This window comes from Mus musculus, chromosome 1, assembly GCF_000001635.26.
Source record: "Mus musculus strain C57BL/6J chromosome 1, GRCm38.p6 C57BL/6J".
Lineage (NCBI taxonomy): Eukaryota > Metazoa > Chordata > Mammalia > Rodentia > Muridae > Mus > Mus musculus.
Genome location: NC_000067.6, coordinates 106,705,090 through 106,725,948, shown reverse-complemented (window position 1 = coordinate 106,725,948; position 20,859 = coordinate 106,705,090). Strand labels below are relative to the sequence as shown.

The 20,859-nt window shown below is 44.2% G+C and overlaps 2 protein-coding genes across 3 annotated transcripts in view; both read left to right on the top strand.

The window, feature by feature from the left end:
* The window catches only part of Kdsr (3-ketodihydrosphingosine reductase), a 39,333-nt gene extending 33,794 nt beyond the window's left edge, over nt 1-5,539 (top strand). The window contains exon 10 of the mRNA NM_027534.2: nt 928-5,539. Coding sequence (NP_081810.1) covers nt 928-1,047 — 120 coding nt within the window. The 3' untranslated portion in view covers nt 1,048-5,539. The remainder of the gene's footprint in view (nt 1-927) is intronic.
* Nucleotides 5,540-11,658: 6,119 nt separating this feature from the next.
* Nucleotides 11,659-20,859, top strand: part of Bcl2 (B cell leukemia/lymphoma 2) — a 176,115-nt gene continuing 166,914 nt past the window's right edge. The window contains exon 1 of one of the 2 annotated variants that reach the window (NM_009741.5): nt 11,659-13,644. In NM_009741.5, the coding sequence (NP_033871.2) occupies nt 13,069-13,644 (576 nt within the window). In that variant the 5' untranslated portion in view covers nt 11,659-13,068. Of the gene's footprint in view, nt 13,785-20,859 lie in introns of those variants that run through there. The other variant, NM_177410.3, reaches the window with a different exon arrangement.

Here is a 20,859-nt window from a genome sequence, read left to right as displayed (position 1 = left end):
CCTTCCCAATCCCTGTGACCTAATCCCCCTATGCCAGCCACTGGCACAGATGCTGAGAGACTTTCTTTGCTGTGTTTGTGAAATACAACTAACTCTACCTTACATAAATCCATCACTGGCTCCTTGGGGCTCAGGATGAAACTTGAAATCCAGCGCACAGCACCAGCCACAGCCTGCTGCCACTTCTTTTTCCCTCTCCCTCGGCTCTCCTCATCTCCTCATGTATCTGGAAATGTGTGTCTTTCCATGATGCCATTTGGAGTTGCTTTAATGAGAGACTGTCACTGGGAAGGGCACATGGCTATGGATAATTGCTGCCTTGCCTCCTAGACTGGTTGGTCGCTTTCTTCTTTGATTATCTTTCCACTACAAGCCAATCGTATGCCCACCCGTAGTCGCAGCTCCGTAGAAGGCTGAGGCCAGAGGATCACTGGTGACTAGGAGCCAAGGCCAGTCTGAGCAACATAGTGAGAATTTGCCTCAATAAATAAACAGATCAGTTCAGGTAAGCGAGGAATGTATATTTCTCACGTCACGATCCTGAGCACCCAGCAAAAGGGCTTAATACTCAGAACAAAAATTGTAGCCAAGGACACCTTGATTGTAGCATAAGTATCTGGAATGCGGAATTGTACCGTGCCTAGGAGTTATAACCCCGTCTTCTAAGAATGCCTAGTTTGTTCTTTTTATGGTTGGAATTTGTTAATTCAGACAAATATTGTTGTCTGTGTGGCCGTGCTATCCACTGTACAAAGCAGACGTATTCTGTTCTTGAGAATTACTGGCATTTACAAAGTTTTCATTATACCTGTGCTTGGAGCAGATCAGATGTGTCCTGGAAACTGTTTAGAAGAGACTTAACTACTATAAAATGGGCTGTTGTCCTGTCCTGTTGGATGAGCTAACAGGTCTCCCTTTCTCTTGCAGGTGGTCACCATGGGCCTTTTCCGAACAATTGCCTTGTTTTACCTTGGAAGTTTCGATAATATAGTTCGCCGCTGCATGGTGCAGAAAGCAAAACCTGAAGTTGTAGACAAAACTGCCTAAACCTTGCCCCTTGGATGAAAGACTGAATCCAGTGATTTGAACAGTGTGCTGCTAATGGAACACAAGTTTTGGCCTCCAGACTTTTGTATCTTGTTTTTGAATGTGTGAGATTGGACCCCGTGCTCTTCAGAAATCTGGCTGTAAGCAGAGGGACATGAGGCCATCTCTACAACTGTTAAACACTATGCAAATATGGGCCAGGACACCTTTGATTTTCTGGGCTGTAGGGGTGATAGTGTGAGAACTAATAACAGGAAAGCAGGGTAAAGAATAGCATTCCAGAACAGTAAATTCAGCTTTTCGGTCATTCTCCCATCCTACCCATAGAGATCAAGAAATGTCCTCTGTGGCGTTTCTGAGGTTTTGTTTTGTTTGTTTTTTGTTTTTGTTTTGTTTTGCTTTTTTTTTTTTTTTTTTTGATTTTGGGTTTTAACTTTTTATGAAAGATGGTCCGGATTTTTATTAGTCTTTTTTTCTTTTTTGTAATTTTTTTAGTGTATGTTATTCAAGGTGTGTCTTCCGAGTAGCCCATGAGTCTGACTCTCAGCATGCCTTGCTGCGCCTGGGACTCGCTTCTGCTAGTGAAGCTGGTTTCTCTCTCTTTGATCCCATAAAATTCGAGGGGGATGAGAGAGCAGCACAGAGGGCAAGGGGTGAGTCCTTTGTGACGGCAAGCGGGGCTTTCTTGTCTTCTTAGACTGATGCTTACAACGTTTTCATTTTTATTCAAGGGGAAAGGCAGCCTCTTTACGTGTTTCGTGAAGAGAAATAAAATCTCCTAGCAGCTTAAGTTACAGTTTCTTCAGGAGCCATGATGACCTGAAGTTCACATTCCATTTCAGCTCAGTTCCTAGTGCTTATCGCTCTTCCTAGTTTTGCTTATGCTACTGTAATATTTTTGTAGAAGAAAGGAAGGAAGAAAAAAAAGATGGAGATCAGTGCAAATGTTTTTGACTTTTTTAATTAATCCATGAATTAATTAAAATAAAAAAATGAAAAGCATGACCTTCTTACTCTCAGAGCATACAATGGAGCTTCAGGGAAGGCAGCTGGTTGTGTACTTCTACTATTAAAAGAGGGTCAGGTTTGGAGGTTGGGTGTTGAGCGGCTCTGTCTCGCGCACTGGCACCCAGCAGTATCTTCAGCATGGTAAGGAGCCCTCTGATGGCAGCCTGTGCGCGTGCACATGCGCAAGACTGCGGTTCCATGGGCGAGCCTGCAACAAGTGCCTCAGATGAGTCCTGCCTGTATCCCACTCATCCTGTTTATTGTTCCCCAGGCTCTAGGACAGTGTTCTATGTCCTGATATTTTACCCTGTTCTCCTTGTATACAAAATACAGCATTTCAGTTCACTCCACCAGGAGAATACTACTTTGAAAGAAAAAACTTTATTGTTAAAAAACAGAAAACAGCCGGGCATGGTGACGCACGCCTTTAATCCCAGCACTCAGGAGGCAGAGGCAGGCGGACTTCTGAGTTCGAGGCCAGCCTGGTCTTCAAAGTGAGTTCCAGGACAGCCAGGGCTACACAGAGAAACCCTGTATAGGAAAAAAACCAAAACCCAAAAAAAAAAAAAAAAAAAAAAAAGAACAAACAAAAAAAACCCCAACAAACAACAAAAGGGTTTGAAAATTATTTAGAGATTATTGCCATGGTAAACATTTTCTTTTTGCTTTTCTTTTTCCTTTTTTTTTTTTTTTTAAAGATGAGTTTTTGCTGTGTGGTCTTTTGCCTCAGGCACCTGAGTCCTGGCAGTACAGTTTTACTCCATCATGGTCAATGAGCCAACCAGTTTTTGCTCTTTGAGTTTTTTTAATCTCTTGACTTTATAGTGGCTTAGTTTTTATTTAATAAGATATTTAATGGATCCATTTTTATCAAGGTCAGAAAACATTTTAAATATTGTTATAGAAGACATTTTTTATTATATGCATTACTGTTTACAGGAGCGGGTTGACAAGGCCAAAACAGTTCCAGCACCCCTTCAGTCCAGCCTAGCCAAAGTCTACGACTTGTGGCATATTGGACAGCTGCTGAGGTGGGACAGCAGGGACCACTTCCCAATTCAGAGGGAACAACTGGACAGTTTCCAATTTTATTTTCTTTTAAGTGTCCCCAGACAGCTGGCACTTTCTACTCTTACCTGTTAAGATCTAATCCCAGATGACATCTGACAGTACAATTAACTTTTCTCATTATACTATTTTCAAACATTCCTCGGCCAGAGGATGGCTGTCTAGATAATGCCTGACATACAGTGAAAAGCCTTGTTTCATGGTGGGCGATGCTGGCTCTAACCCACTTTAAACTCAGGTTTGCAGAGACCGTGATGCCATGGCATTAGAGGCCTCAACACCCTGATTCACAAAAGTTTGGAGTAAGCTTTCCTTTTCTTCTGAAGTAGATACCATAGTCCCAGATGAACTTGATGTGAGAATACTGTTTTTATTCATGTCACATCAGCACAGCGTGCCTGTGTGTTAACTTTACCAGACTCCCTGCAAGCATCTTGCCTCTCAGTATGTGTTCCACATTACCTTTGACAGAGGAACTCTTGAGACTCCTGCTTGGAATGCAGCATTGAAGCAATACCCCTGAAAGTCACCGTTCATCCCAGTTGAGGTAGAAAACTACAGTTGGGGCCGGGGGAGGCGGTGTGGACAGCCCCATTGTTAGGGAAATTATCAGCTTTCCCCCCCAGAGAGCTAAACACTTTCCATCCTTTGCCACGTGCTAAGGCTGAGTTGGATGCTGAGGCTTGCAGTTCCTCTGTGCCATTCCCTCTGTGTGACCAAGGGCTTCTGGGGTTTCAGTGCTGAGTGCCTGCTCTGATAGTCAGATCGTATTACTTTATTTTAATATATCCCTGTGTTCATTTGAAAATTAATATTCTGCTATATAAAGTTAAGGACGCTTCATAACTGAGAAAGAATAGGAGGCAATCATTTATTTATTTAAAGAAGAAAAAGATAATGTCACGGGCTGGGGAAGTGTTTCATTGGAGAATGCTTGCCTAGCATGCTTGGGACCCTGGGTTTGATTCCTTACCCCAATCCAAAAACATTCTTTATTAAAATTGTCCTATCATTTCAGACTTTAGTAATTTATACAGTTTAGACTGTTGTTGTGGTCTCTCTCTGTATAATGTAGTGGTGTGTATTTATCTAGATCTGTTAAATCATATAATTGATTCCTGAAAGCAGAATCTTTAAGATGACTTTCTGTTAGATGATGAGAACATTTCTATACCATTTGCTCTACTCAAAGAATCCTATGCATTTGTCCTTGTAGAAGGCTGTACAATGAATTATGTTGTGGTACATAAGTTTATTATATTGTATTCTAATTGAAATGTGTCTTGCTGAAGACCACAGTTAATATTCATACTTTTGCTAGAAGATGCTTTGTGTCTTTCTTATCACCCTTAGTCCTTAGGACCCCAGCTCAGAAGGCCCCTGCTGACTGTTACCCTCTAGTTCCGGACTGGGTCTTGCTGTTCTGATCTTTCTGGGTTAATGGAGGCCTATGGGTTTGATTTTCGAAAATGAGAGAGTTGCCATTATATTTTATACTTATTTGTGGTGTGAACTCTTAAGGCGTTTTGACACATGTTAGGACAGGGTTTCTACCTTAGAAGCTTTTGTGGCGGTACTGTATGGTAGCACTGCTGTAATGTGATTTTCATATCTTGTATTTCTGAATTACACATACAGACTAGGGAACAAGCTTTACTGATCTGAAAATTTATTTTTCTAGATATTTGTCATTTTAAAGATACTTAATCAAGCTACAAAAGTCTTTTATAGCATTGTCTCTATTTGGCTTCCTAGACATTTCATAAGGCCTGATTTTTATTATTTTTAGGAAGTAATATTTTTACAATATATACTTAGGAATCTGAACATTCATTTCAAGTATGCTCTGTCTGTATGAGTAAAAGAAGCCTAAGAAATATAGAATATAATAAAGCTTTTTGAACAGTTACATTTCATATGCAAATAGATTTTCTGACCCTTATTCCTGCTTATTTTGTGAGCTGTGTCTACATTTTGATAACAAGAAGTAGGTGAGAGAACACCTTGGTTTCTTGTAAGCAGAAATGTTTGCTCATCCTGAGGAGATGTTTCTTAAAACACATTTTTCACCATAGGTCTTCCTTTGCTGCTTGTCTGCACTCTTAGGGGAAATGCTCGGACATCTCACTACAACATAGACGGCTACTTGTAAGGTTTTCATAGAGCTCATTTCTTAGGTTGACAATTTCTCATTTCCTGTTTGCTGAGAGTTTTTTATTAATAGGTCTCTGTTAAATTTTATTGTATGTTTTCTGCAGCTCTATGTTGATTATATGATTTTGTTTATACCTTTAAATTGCTTTTATTCATTGTACTCAATGGTGAGTTTTATAAAGACATTTCATTAAGTAGATCATTTTGGAAGCATCTTGAATTGCAAGCCAAACTTTTCTTTAAATTTGAAAATTTTATATTCAAATGGCATATGATATCGCTTCTCTGATTTGTATGTTTGGGTGTTTAAAAGAAAAGTTATTTCTTTTCACTCTACTAATGAGCTTATTAACCCCCATTTTTCCTCATTTTACATATATTGCTTGAGTTTCTGTGATGAGCCTCCTAGGCGGGCTTGGGGTGGGGGTAAACTTCTCCCTCCTGATGACTGCAAGCCTTGCACTTCCTCTCCACTCTCCACCCCTTTGTTGTCTTTGCTGGAGCCCCGTATGTATTCCCTCCACTCGCAGCCCCCTGCATCCACCCACGTCTTTGGCTGGAGACCTTTGAGTTTTATAACACAAATATGTGAATGCCAAGTGTTTTTGTAGGCAAGGAGTGTATTAAAGATGTCTGTTCCCTCAGGTGGTCTGCAATCTAGCAGAGAACAGCCAGAAAGTGTACTGTGATTGACAGGAGGTGTGATTAAGCTATGTGAACAAATTCAGAACAGATAGGTTCAAGGCACTGTTGAGCACTTTGTGTGTTTTAACTCAGTGGAAGTATACATGCACAGGATGGGTATCGGTCATTACACCTCTGCTTAGAAATGAGGGAGCAGGCACCGAGAGGCAGAGATGTTCACTAACCAGCTCAAGGTCACAGCTGTCAGTTCCATGGGGCCAGATTCCACCTGAGGCTTCTGTTTCGGTTTTTGTTTCATTTGTTTGTTTTTGTTTGTTTGCTTGTTTGTTTGTTTGTTTGTTTGTTTTTCACTTCTTAGCCTCCAAAACTAACTACATCTAAGCTGTCTGGGTGGAGTATGGAGGTTTCCTGGAGAAGTCAGGGCTGGTTTCACACAAGTGTTTGAGCTGAAGCTTAAGGAACTGATCGGAATTTCCAAGGGAGAAAGTTAGGTGTGTTTAGAGAGAGGAACAGATGTGGGGGCAAAAGATGCTAAGAAGACATTTCGGACACAGCTCAGTGTTGAGCTCTTGCCTGGCATGTGACAAGTTTGATCCCCTTTACTGCCAAAGGAAAATTAAGGACAAAGAAAAACAAGAAAGCCATCAAATGTTTGCACAGCTCTGGGAAGGGCAAGTGGGAGGGAAGGGAGGCAGGCTTGGGCAGCTCGAGTCATAAGGATGAGACGCCAGCTTTTGAACTCTATTGAGCAGAGAAGAAATAGCAAGATTTGAGTTTGAGAAGGGTGTGGTATCCCTTGGAATTCAATTTTAATGTTGCCTAGGCTGTAGGGATATTGCAGCAAACAATCTTCATGTGTTTGAGAGGCACCCCATTAAAGACATACGGCTGGTAGGGATGTCACCTCAAAAGATGCTGAAGTTCTTGGACTTTGGAATAGGGTTGGTATTGGTGTCCTCATTAGCCTTAAACAGAACGGCCAATGACCTTAAAAGAATAGGAGAAAAGGAAGCTACACAGGAAGAATGAATATCTGAATAGGAGCCGAGGTAGGGAGGAGTGACAGCAGAAATGGGAGTGGGGGAACATCAGTGGCATCAGTCTGCCACCAGCTAACTGAGAAGAGACAAAGAAAGACTTCAGCCTTGAACATCCCTTGCTGCCTATGAACTTCCCCCTTCCATAGCACAGGAGTACTCTGACCTGTTCTAATTCACATACTTTGTGGTGTCTGGACACAAGCATGCTAATGTTGCTGTTTAACTATTTTGATTTGTAGTTAGTATCAGGAGACGCTGTGAGGTCTGCTAAATAGCAGATGAGTGTAGTCACGGAGAGGAATGTAAATTCTTCTCTGCCCCCTTGCTATGGGTGATGGCTTCCCACGTGTTTGTTCAATGGCTTCAGTTGCTATCCAGAAATGAGCAGGCTTTGAAAACTGTCAGACAAGTTCCTCTCCTTGTCCTACTTCACCTTAAACGCCATTCATTTGAAAGGCAGGAAAAAGTCAGTTCTCTCTGTTTTCTTTTGTAAACCAAAAGTGAGCACCGTTTCTGCGTTGACACTCCGGCACTGGGCATTGAACCCAAAGCCTCACACAGGCCGGGCCACTCTCACCCCAGGCCCTTGCTTGTGCACTGTTAACTTTGCACTTCAGTGTGGCTGATTTTTCATTCATGCCTAGTGGTAGAGGTTGTGGCTTCTTACTCTAATGGGTTTTGTGAGGCTTAGGATCCACCATAAACTAGTCAGGTGAGTTTCTAGGTTAGGTTAAGACTTACTTGTTTTTGATCTGGTGGAAGTGTTGCCCAGTTATGACAAGTATGGCTGGATAGCACAGAAAGACGAAAATAATGTGACCGGTCTTGGGAAGAAAGGTCTGAGCCTGAATGTCCTAAGAGCACTGCCAGTAGGGCTTTTGCAGTGTTCGTCCACCAATGCCTACACGCAGCTCTGTACAGGAGCCCATGGTGCCCACATAGTAGGCTCACATAGTAGGGCCTACATAGTAGGGCTCATGCAGTGTTTGTCCACCAATGCCTACACGCAGCTCTGTACAGGAGCCCATGGTGCCCACATAGTAGGCTCACATAGTAGGGCCTACATAGTAGGGCTTATGCAGTGTTCGTCCACCAGTGCCTACACACAGCTCTGTACAGGAGCCCATGGTGCCCACATAGGACCTGAGAAATCAAAAGCCAGTGCTTTGGCTTACACCTAGGCCTGTGAAATGTTCATTTTGTAAATAGTTCGTTTTATTCAGGTTACATGGAGTAACAGTCTCGGCGCCCCTCCCCCTCTTCATATTGTTTACAGATTTATTTCTGCTCCATCTGCTTACAGCTTTTAACCTGAAATAACCCAGAGTTTCTTTTAAAATGTGTCTTTCTATCATTTTTTTCCCTCAGTGAAGGGTCTTTTCCCTCATTTCAGTTAAAAATTCCAGAGATGGAAGGATTTGATATCCATACTTAACACGAACCAGTTCTATGTTCATTTTAGAATATTCTTCATTTTCATAAACTTGGGAAACTTTCACATTGATTTTCAAGAGAACTTCCCGAATAATGCTGCAAAGCACCAACCAGCAGGTGGCGGACCTCACAAGGAAAGCTTTCTGTTCAGCAGAGGATGAAGGGCCTTTCAGACCCTTGTTATGTCGGCTTTCTCTGTGGCTGGCCCTTTTCCCTTCTGGCTGGATGCTACCCACCAGAGGCACCAAAGGCTGGCCCCTGGACTCGGTAGAGGTAGAAGCCACCTTGGGAAGTGAAAGGCCACCGTACATTGGTCCAGAAGTTATTTGTCCCCAAGCCAAGTTGGTCAGGGCCAAGATGCCACAGAAGGGTCTGGGAAGACCCTTAAGGAAAAATGAGGGAGCATTTCTGTGTCTGGAAGTAGGGAATGCTTCCATCCTGGCTGTTCCTATTGCAGAAGGACACCGTGACTCCTGCCCACCCCATTCCTGCCCTCTTGTTTCTCCAGCCCAGTGCAGGGCATTAAACATGCAAAGTCTTTGGATTCCTCTGAAGTAATGTGGGAGGTTAAGACATGGTCCTAGGAGGATCCCTGAGCGGTCTTTTTACCATCAGTGCTAGTTCCATTTCTGTGAACACATACCTCAGTGCCTCCCCCCAGTGCAGGCCACCTCTCCAGCACTCTCAGTGCCATCAGAGAGCTGTGAAGGAGAGGTTCCCTTCATCCCTTTAGTAACAGACTCCTAGGAAGGCACCCATTCTCACAGGACAGAGAGTGGTCTCATGGCTAACAGGGTGAGAAGAAGTAAAAAAGCAAAAAAAAAAGTACTGTGTGTGTGTGTGTGTGTGTGTGTGTGTGTGTGTGCGCGCGCGCGCGCGTGCATGTGTGCATATATATTAATAGATGCTTTTTGTAGCTCAGTTGTACAATACTTGCCTAGTGTGCATAAAGCCCTAATTTCAATCCCGGACACCACACAAATGGGTCATTATGCATGCCTATGATCCTGGCACTCTGGAAATAGAGGCTGGAAAATCATTACATTTATCCTTTGTTACACAGCAAATTGAAGGCCACCCTGGGCTACATGAGACCCTGCCTCAAATAAATAAAGGTGGAAGGGGAGAATGGCTCCACGGTGCTGTCCAATGACAATCCATGCCATGGCATGTACTCCACCAACCCACACCATGTACACACAAAATACACCCTTTTAAACTTGGAATGAGGTAAAGATAGTGACTGAATGTGCTGTTCCCACAGTAATCCAGCAAGCCTGTGGGACTTGTCCACCCTGCACATGTGCTCTGTTCTTAAGCCCGATGTGGCAACCTGCTAGCCTGTGAACGAACAGCTTACTTATTTACTTATTAATTTAATGTATGTGAGTACACTGTCACTGTCTTCAGACACACCAGAAGAGGGCATCAGATCCCATTACAGATGGCTGTGAGCCACTATGTGGTTGCTGACACTTGAACTCAGGACCTTCGGAAGAACAGTCGGTGTTCTTAACCGCTGAGCCATCTCACCAACCACGAGTTTTCATTAGTATTTTAATTTGTAATTAATATCCTGGAGACTGTTGGGAGTTGCCACTCTTCACCCAAGGGTAGCATATTGGTACTACTCACTACTTAGGAGTCAATATATGTCTCAGTAATCTCTCTGGCTGCTGAGAGCTGATAACATAGTTATCACATAGCACAGTTTTTCTTGGTGTTTTATGTATCTATCTCTCAGCTTGATTGTTTCTGTCTGGGTTCATACAAGTGACAGTGGCACTGTGTGTCTGTGGGTACATAGACACATTATCTGTATGGCTGCATCTTCTGAAGCCGTCTCAGGTTGCATGCTGGTCAGAGCTGAGGATATCCAAAACCGTACCTATGCCGTGTTAGGGTCATGGCCTTGAAAGGTGGCAGGTATCACTCCCTGAGGTCCAGCCCCAGCCCAGTGCTGGGAGCGTTAGGAGCAGAGGAAAAACTGTCCCTGAAACTCAAACTTCTGCTGTTCTCTTCTCCTCTCTTCACTGGCCCACTGCGAGTTAGGTCTGGCCTTGGTCACCAAGTTGGGTATGCCTGGATAGAGGCTAAAAGCGCCTGGGTGCTCATGTGGTATCTGCTTGGACACCTCCAAAGTAACTCCGCATACCACTTTGACTATTCTTTAACAAGCCAAGAGCATCAGCGACTGCCATCAGTCTGCCACTGTCTGACTAAGAAGAGATGAGGAAAGACCAGCCTCTGAGGCACATCCCTTGCTGGTTGTGGACATCACATCATGCTCTTCAGAGCAGAGGAGTACTCAGACCTGTTCTAAGTTACACAGCTTGTGGTGTCTGGACAAAAGGGCCTAGAAACAAGCATGCTAACGTTGTTATTCTAAGTATTTTCATTTGTAATTAATATCCTGGAGACTGTGTTGGGAGTTGCCTCTCTTCACCCAAGGGTAGCATATTGGTACTACTCACTACTTAGGAGTCAATATATGTCTCGGTAATCTCTCTGGCTGCTGAGAGCTGATAACATAGTGTTTGGGGGTTCACATGGTTAGCTGAGGGTCTGTTTGATTTTATACACTATATGTGGTTGTATACACTACACTGTTTAAAGGGTCCACATGATTGTAGATACACTGCACTACACACACACACACACACAGAGCGACTGTGTACACACTTTATGTGTGGTTAGAAAGGGTCCATTGGATTGTGCACATTCCATGCACGCGGTTAGAAAGGGTCCATGTGACCTGCACATGCTACATAGAAAAAGTCCATGCGGTCGTGCACACTGTACACGTTGAAAAAGATCCATGCAATTGTGCCCATCCTGTTAGAAAAGATCCAGGTGCCTCGCCACAGCCTGGCCCTGGCTATAGGCACGTCCAGCCAGCAGCCAGCCCCGCAGGCCCGAGGAGGCCCCTCACACGCCCACTGAGCCACTGCCGCCCGGGAGGCCCGCGCCACCCACGGTCCGGGGCCCAGCGTAGCCCGCGGGTGGCCGCCACCCAGGCCAGCGGCCGCGGCCGGGCGCGCGCTCCCCGGGGCGGCCGCGGCGCCTTTAACCCGGGCGGCTGGCGGGCGGCGGGAGGAGGCGGCGGGCGGGCGCTCAGAGGAGGGCTTTCTTTCTTCTTTTTTTTGAATGAACGGTGACGTACGTACAGGAAACCAGGCGCTCCGGCGGAGAATGAAGTAAGAGGCCGGGCCCCCCGCCCCGCGCCCGCCCCCTTCCTCCCCGGCCCGTCCTCCCGCCCCGCGTCCGGGTCCCCGCCGAGCCGCCGCCGCCAACACCGAGGTGCCCAGGCCCTCCCCAGCCGCAGCCGTCACCGTGGAACGGGCTGCGCGGCGCAAGCACGAGGAGGCGGCCGCCAGCGCCGCCCGCAGCGGAGGAGGAGAAAGGGTGCGCAGCCCGGAGGCGGGGTGCGCCGGTGGGGTGCAGCGGAAGAGGGGACCAGGGGGGGACTTCGTAGCAGTCATCCTTTTTAGGAAAAAGAGGGGGGGCAAACCCTCCCCCACCACCTCCTTCTCCCGCAGCGCACCACACACAGTGCGCGGGCTGCTCCTTGGGCACCCGCGGCCCCAGCGCGTCCGTGCCTGCATTTAGCAAGCTGCTTTTTTTCCCGTTTCGGAAAGCGCGTTGGCCCTTCGGAGTTTAATCAGAAGAGGATTCCGGTCCCGGTCCCCCAGCTCCTCCATCGTCCCCTTGGCGTGTCTCTCTGCCCTGGAGGTCTGAAGCGGTCCGGTGGATACGGATCCATGCCTGCGCTCCAGCGTGTGTGTGCAAGTGTAAATTGCCGAGAAGAAGGGAGAATCACAGGACTTCTGCAAATGCTGGACTGAAAAATTGTAATTCATCTGCCGCCGCCGCCGCTGCCTTTTTGCCCCGCTGCGGTGCTCTTGAGATCTCTGGTTGGGATTCCTACGGATTGACATTCTCAGTGAAGCCGGAGTGTGAGGACCCAATCTGGAAACCCTCCTGATTTTTCCTCCACCTAGCCCCCAGACCCCAACTCCCGATTCATTGCAAGTTGTAAAGAAGCTTATACAAGGAGACTTCTGAAGATCGATGGTGTGGTTGCCTTATGTATTTGTTTGGGTTTTACCAAAAAAGGGTAAACTTGACAGAAGATCATGCCGTCCTTAGAAAATACAGTAAGTTCTTTGCACAGGAATTTTGTTTAATATAACTTTCCATGGACGCGTTTGAAATATTTTTTTACTTCAAGTGCATTCAAGCAAATTTCATTTCCAGACAGTTTAATGCATTTTTAAACGTGTAACTTGTAGCGGATATACCTTTCTTACCCTAAATATATAAAGGAAAACACACCTGATTTTAACTTCCTAGGTCGTCCCGCCTCTTCACCTTTCAGCATTGCGGAGGAAGTAGACTGATATTAACAAAGCTTAATAAATAATGTACCTCATGAAATAAAAAGCAGAAAGGAATTTGAATAAAAATTTCCTGCATCTCATGCCAACGGGGAAACACCAGAATCAAGTGTTCGGTGTAACTAAAGACACCCCTTCATCCAAGAATGCAAAGCACATCCAATAAAAGAGCTGGATTATAACTATTCTTTTTTTTTTTTTTTTCTTTCGGGGCCGTGGGGCGGGAGTCGGGACTTGAAGTGCCATTGGTACCTGCAGCTTCTTTTCGGGGAAGGATGGCGCAAGCCGGGAGAACAGGGTATGATAACCGGGAGATCGTGATGAAGTACATACATTATAAGCTGTCACAGAGGGGCTACGAGTGGGATGCTGGAGATGCGGACGCGGCGCCCCTGGGGGCTGCCCCCACCCCTGGCATCTTCTCCTTCCAGCCTGAGAGCAACCCAATGCCCGCTGTGCACCGGGACATGGCTGCCAGGACGTCTCCTCTCAGGCCCCTCGTTGCCACCGCTGGGCCTGCGCTCAGCCCTGTGCCACCTGTGGTCCATCTGACCCTCCGCCGGGCTGGGGATGACTTCTCTCGTCGCTACCGTCGTGACTTCGCAGAGATGTCCAGTCAGCTGCACCTGACGCCCTTCACCGCGAGGGGACGCTTTGCCACGGTGGTGGAGGAACTCTTCAGGGATGGGGTGAACTGGGGGAGGATTGTGGCCTTCTTTGAGTTCGGTGGGGTCATGTGTGTGGAGAGCGTCAACAGGGAGATGTCACCCCTGGTGGACAACATCGCCCTGTGGATGACTGAGTACCTGAACCGGCATCTGCACACCTGGATCCAGGATAACGGAGGCTGGGTAGGTGCATGTCTGGTTGAATGAGTCTGGGCTTTGATCTCAAGGCCAAGATGCGCAGGTTGGGGTGTGAGTGGATTCTGGGTCAAAATGGGCCATTGAGCAGATGAAATAAAGTCGAGTTTGTAGCTTTGCTCCCCTGACCTCTCACTCTCTTCCTCTGGGTACATCACACCCTGCCAACACTGTGTTAACTCCTGCCCGCTGGCTGTGAGGGAGCAAGAATCCAGCATTTTTGATCCAGTAGGATCTGGAGATAATAGCATCCCTCCAGTAACTCTCAGAGTTAGTTCGTCTGAGTAGCTTGCTGCAGATGTTCTGGGTCCTGTGTAAGCACCAGACCTCCAACACTCCCTCTTGACCTATGCATCTTTAGCTCCTCTGGTGGACTAACAAACTTTAAAAGGTCCATCTAGACATGCAGGCTCCACCAGAGGACGCAGGCAAACCTTTTCTAACTCACTTGGGAACATTTTCCCAAAGAAAAACAACACGGCTCCTTTTCCTGGAAATCATAGCTAAGCTTGTAAAAAAAAAAAAAAAAAAAAAAAAAAAAAGGTAAGCTTAGGTAGGTATTCGTGGATGTTTGTGGAATCCAGTCTGTCTATGCCATAGTCCCCAGTGGGCATGGTGGGTGTGCACCCTAAACATGTCCGTCAACGAATATGCGATGATTTAGAAGTCTGCATCCACTGTATGTCTTACTTTTCTCTACCTGCATTCTACATAGTTTTGCGATCTCTACTGCTGAATGGACTTGCATCTAGGGTGCCTATGAAAGGGGTAATGGAGTCCACTTAGCTGTGGCGTCTCCAGCCCTGACAAGTTAAAATGATTCGTATCCACAACACTGGTGAGCATCTATGGGGTGATAGTTTTCTGGGATCTTGGGAGGTTCAGCTTCCATATTTTACCGTGTGATTTAAGCTTTTCTCTGGTTCTTTAAGGGCAGAGAGCAGACTTAAGACTTGCTATAGCTAAAACAATTAAGTTATGTGAAAGCAATCATTATTGTCTGACATTTTTTAAAAGACCTTGTTTTAATGAAAAGGGTTTTCATTTTAGTCCTGCCTTGGTAGTATAAAGAGAACGAATATATATGTGAGTGTGTGTGTGTGTGTGTGTGTGTGTGTGTGTATATATATATATGTATATATATATATACACATATACATATACATATATATTATATCTTAACAGGAACAAAAAGTCTGTAACTGACTGAACGTGAACCAAATATCTAGAAGCACATTCTGTTTTTACTACAGTTTGCAAGATATGCTAATATTCATAGGCCCTGAAAAAGCCAAGAAAAATAGATGATTGATGTGAACATCTGATCTTATTTGACCAAAGTTGACAAAATATTGGTGGCACTGTTCGATGTTTAAAAGTAAAATTAACTCAAATATCAGAGTTTTTAAGTGCTTGAAATTCACATGCTCTTTGTGAATTGCTTGTTTGTTGACATCCCACAGGATCAGTCTGTTAGCAATTCTGGAAGACTTGGCGGAAGGAGAGAAGCTATTTTGTAAGATGTTTAGTTAAGTAGGTGGTTTGATATTTTAGCCACTGTATTCAGAGAGATGGGAACTTCGGGCTCTAGAAGAATCATTTTAAAGTCAAAATAAAACTGATTTAGGTTTATTATTTCATATTTTTATTAACAGTGTTTCTTTCTATTTGAAAGAAATCCACAGCAGTGAATGTGTGATATTGACTATCAGGTTAATAAAAAGATGGGAAACAGGGCTTCAGATACAAACTGACCTTTGGTGCCGACTCGCAACGTGTTAACACGTCAGACAGCCGAGGTTTCTCTTTAAATGGAGAGTCTCTTTTCTTCTCTGTTCACCATCAAGGTTTTGTTGCAGGGCCTATCTTTGTGGTCAACAGGTATCTGAGGTTGATAAATGCACAGGCTTCGTGTTATGAAGCCAAACCACAATGGCATATTGGAAGAGATGATAAAAACTTAAAAAAAAAAAAAAGACAAAGCCTCTTATAGTACATGTAAGTCATACAGAACAACACATAAATGAATGATGGAGAAAACGTCTAATAGTTTTCAGAAAAACACATAAATGGATGGCTATGCAGAAAAAGAAAGCCCATTGACAAGAGTATGTGTCAGAAAATGGAATCAAATGTGATCACTTGGGAATAAAAGTGGTAGTATTTGAGAATTCTTATGATTGGTCTATATCAGCCTATGGTTTCAAGTGTCTTATTAATGTAAATGTTTGTTTTAGGCACTTGGCATATAGCTTTCCCTTTAATTTTAGTTGGTCGGGATTTCATCTCTAACATGATGCATACTGCGGTGACATTTTAATAACCACAGCTACGTTTCAGCTGAGAGCTTCTTGACATGAGATAATAATGGGAATGGTGGACATAATTTCCCATGGTTAGTGGAGCAGCTTGACTGTAGACCTACTGAGAACACTTGGAGCTTTACACTGGAAATCACTTTTTGTTTTCTGCTCCAAAGTCAGAGTGCTCCAAGCCTGGGGAAGACATTGTTCCATGTTTCATTCCAGAGAAAACAGTCCTTGGAAGGACCAGCTTCTGATAGAGGGTTCTGCAAGTTAAATAAAGAGGTAATTGGGTTTAAAGTAGAGTATGACTTGGCCCCACGTCTGAATTGAGGGCTTTGTGCCATCTAGAGAAAGGCAAGGAAGAGAGAGTAGGGAGACAGCAGTCATTCTAGAAAAATATCTGAAGCCTTACAGATCAGTAGCATGGGTGTCACGGGGACCTTCCTGAGCAGAGAATCCCAGGCTTCACTCTGGTACCACTGAGTCACAATCTTTGGTTTGTATGTACAGTAAAATCTAAGGGTGCTGGCTGCCGCTTAATCCTTTCTAGATATGGGCGGCTTCTTGTTTGTTTTGTTGTGTTTGGTTTTTGAAGGGTGACATGGCTTCTCTTGACCTTAGTGGGCTCCCGGTTGAGAATGTTACCTGGAATCCTGTCTCTCAGGCATCCACTACAGCACTCTTACCCCCAACAGGAGTAGAGAACGAAGGCAAGAGAGAAGTTAAATAAGCCCAGTCATACTCCTCTCAGGGATGCTTCTCTCGGTGGTTATGGAGTTTGCATAGGCAGTATTGAGGCCATTAAAGTGTCATAGGTTTCCCTCATCAGCTAAAGGGAAGCTCATGTCTCTGTACCCAGTAGAGGTCAGCTCCCTTTGTCTCAGGTAGTTAGCTAGCAAGTAGATTTCCCCTCTGGATATAGTTTGCATTACCACTCTCATGTCAGTGGATGAACTACATGAAAGAGCATCATTTTTCCAGTGGCCAGTATCAGCAGCCATGGCCAATTTTGGCAGCAAACTGATAGTTTTAAAAATAGCATTGTGATGATCCAGTCTTAAATAATACATTCCCTGATGAACTTTCCTTGGGAAACTGTGTATCTCTGTCTGCTAGGAATCTCATGACCACTTTCAATAATTTATTTTGTAAGGAAAAAAACCGTGTTATTGGTCTTCAAGTTCTTAGTCATGTGCTGTTGACTGTCTTCCTGGAACTTCATACAAGTCTAGATCCCTCCGTTTTCCTTTCTGGGCTGAAGTTTTTGTGGCTGTTTAACATCCACTGAAAGATTTCTGTGTCCTGTTCCTTTTAGTTGTGTTTTCTAAAAAGAGCAGCCTGTTCATTTTAGCAACCCTTGATTGAACTGGTACATGTCATATTGTTTAAAGGCCGTAGACCACACATACCTACTACATAGCAGAAATCCACTGAGGGGGAAAAGAAAACAAACCAAAATCTTGCCCTTTCCCCCCTGTTCTCCTTGTCTTCATCTTGTTTCGTATCTCAGATGGATGATAACTGCATGCAAGCAACAACATGGCTGGGTCTTTGAGTGCATTGCAGTAGGGGTGTCTCCTCATGGTGCACCATCTCACGTGCTTTAAGGATACTCACTGTGTTCATAGCAGGTTGGCAAAGGAGGACATTTGTACAAGAAAACAACACAGTCTTTGTTGTGTACAAGCACAAAGTCCCCCCCCCCTCCGAGGTGTATTGTATGTGAGAGTCAAAGGTTCTGCTAAACCTTTTTAAGGTAATCTGATATCCCCTTTTCCAGGTACAGCAATGACCTTTCATAAAGACCACTCTGAGTTTATCTTCCTATGAAGTATGTCTTTCACTCTTCTTGGTTTAATTCAGACACACACTTAATGTCTGAGCAGGTTAATCATTCAAGGACTGAGTTTCCAGCAGAACAACATGGCAAGTTTCACATGTGCCAGGCCCTGAATTAGGTTGGGGACATGGGAAGAAAAGCTCTCCCGCAGCCTGGAGAGATCACAGGCTGTGATCCTTGGTGTCTTAGTGTGGTACCCAGGAGCTGAGCAATCGAGATCCTGGCCTTAGAAAGAAAAACACAAGAAGTATGTTGTTTTGCATGTGCTTCAGTCTTAAGGTTATTTCTAGCCATATGGTTGTTCGAGTGTGCATTAGGGCTCATTTAAATAAGGGGCTAAATGCAGGTAATAATTAAAAAAAATAACTACTTAACATAGACATAGGATTAACAGAACTGAAAGGTGGGGGGGAGTTCCCTATTTAAATAGTAATCAACTAAACACTGTTTTTCACATTGAGTAGACTTAATAAACACTAATCTACAGTTTTAAAAGAATTTCATTAAAGGGTTATTAAAGAAAGACAATCAAGGCTTGCACTAATTAGAACACAGTAACTTGAAGTCGTGCCTTAAATAATTCCTTCTCATACTCAGAAAGATGCAAGTATGCTTTGAGCCAGACAAGAGACTCCCTCCACCCCCACCTTAGAGAGGAAGAAAAAGCTTCTCTTTTGCTTCGGTTTCAGTCCTGGTACTTTTCTTTTATCAGATGTTTCTCTTCTGAAATGTGATTCACAATTTACAGGGATCTATACTATACTCTCACTGTGTTCCTAAGCAACAGTGTATGGTACCCGTGGGCCTCTTCCTTTAAATGCAGACGGGGAAAGTTTTAAAATTAAACAGTTCTTTTCCTTCTAACAAGGTCTTCTTGCAGGTGGCTGTTTGATAGGAGCCAGTGGTACAGTGCCAGCATTGGCCTCTGGTGAGCATGAGGCTTTCATGATTTTAATGATGGTTTCTCTCCCTAAGGCTTTGTAGATTCTCTCATTGGCACCCTGAGTTAGCTCCTTGTCACCATGCAACAGTTGAGGGGTAGGATTCACATGGAAAGCTTGGCATTTCATCTAGATTCTTCCAGGAGGTAGAAAGACGTGAGATTCTGCTAAAATATAGCTTTCCAGACTCGGATCTTCCCACAGGCAGAAAGGCAGATAAAAGTTCTGTTGGCAGGTGCTGCCCCTTGACTTCAGAGATGATAAATCCCAACCCCTCGAAGAGGACAGTATCAGCTGGCCTAGTTGGTTTTTTTTTCCCCCTTGCAGGGATCCCTGCAATTTGTGCTTCCAGCAGGCAAATGCCTTGACTAAGGTAACTAAGATAACCTAGTGTAAGGACCTCTTCCCCAACCCCACCCATCAGCATGCTTGAAAGGGCATCTCGATGACATGCTGGTGTAGCCACTCTGGGTTACATCTTGGCTAGTTTTCTTGGGTGATGCAGCTCATCTCATAAGAGGCTAACCATGAAACTGAACACACCCTCTTTTACACGTCATCTGTGAACATGAACTTCGACAGCAAACCATTAGGCAACCTTACATTTCTGTCTGGCTGTTTGTTTTGTGTTCAGGATTTTCGGGGCTAGAGACCATTCTCTTTCTAGTTCATAACCTGCTTTCTGGGATTTCGGCATCATGACTCAGAAGCTTATGACCCGCTCTACTCTGCTCTTTATTACATCTCCTGAAAACAAATGGAGAGCCCACTGTGTCAAGAGAAACTTGAATTTTTCAAGGGAGATCTTTTTTTTTCCATTGAGACCAATATGTCTTCTCTTATGACAGTTCCAATTGTGTATTTCTCCGTTTTAAGCTATCAAGAAGACAGCTCAGCTGTAAAGAATAATGGGCCGTTTACAGGTGTTAATATGTAGTGCCCCAAACAAGGGGTTTGAGTTGCAGGTTGGGTTTTGCTCTCTTTTCAGCTCTCTGTAGTATACAGCTAAGACATCTGCTTTGCGGCATGGTGAATTTTATATCTATGTTATTAAGTCTGAAGTTGAATCGCAGCCAACCCTTCCCCTCTCTGCTGCATCTGAAATTTCCAAGGTGAGAGGACAAATGCTTAGGCCTCTTGATTAGTACAGTGCTTTTGTAGGATATAGTACATATCCGTATTACAGTTAGGATAGAAATAAAATCAATCTGAGTAATGTCATCAGCTGGACATGTCGAGTCACATCTCGGGGTAAGGAGAGAGAGTTCCACGCAGGACGGCAGCTCTGGCACCTCTATGTTTACAGCTCCAAGGCTAGCACCTAGCCTCTTCCTCTTTGCATTCTTGCCAGTGTCCTTTTTTTTTTTTTTCCCATTGAGGACAGAGGTTTGAGAGTATTTTACAACAAAATTACAAGTATATAGAGGCAGAGCCACTTACTAAACATTGAAACAGTAGCACAAGAGTAAGATTATCCAAGGAAGCATTAAGAAAAATGAACATTAACTCAAGATCCCAGGATCTAGAACAATGGTGGGCTCGGATGGGTTCAAAGGATCTTGTTATTTAGGGAAATACACACACTAAGTTTTTTGTTCACAGAGGAAAACATTTATTAGAAACCTACATACAAAAAGATCAGTGCTAGGTGTTTTGGTTAAATAAGTTTTTTTTTTTTTTTTTAAAGAACAAACATTTGGACTTGGACTATTCTGTCGGTAGCCATGTTGTCATTGGTTTTAGCTGACAGAGAACTACTCTAGTTAGAAGGGACCCCAGAAGAGTTCCATGTGGGAGATAGTTTTGAAGCAAATTTTGGAGAACAGATAGGAAAGAGGTGTGGGGAGGGAGTATTTAAGGCAGTGGGACCCAGAGCTACAAAACATGCAAGGATGTGTGAGTTGTGTATTGAACTGGGAGGTCTGGCTTGATCACGGCAGCAAAGACTATTATGGGACTAACCTAATCTGAGAATGTAGTCTTCGATCCTAAACTGAGAGAGGTGTTATATTAATCAGGGATCCTTAGAGTCACAGAACTTATTAAGGGAAATTATTAGAATGACTTACAGTCTTAAGCCCACCTAACCCAACAATGAGCAGTTATGAGTAGTTGC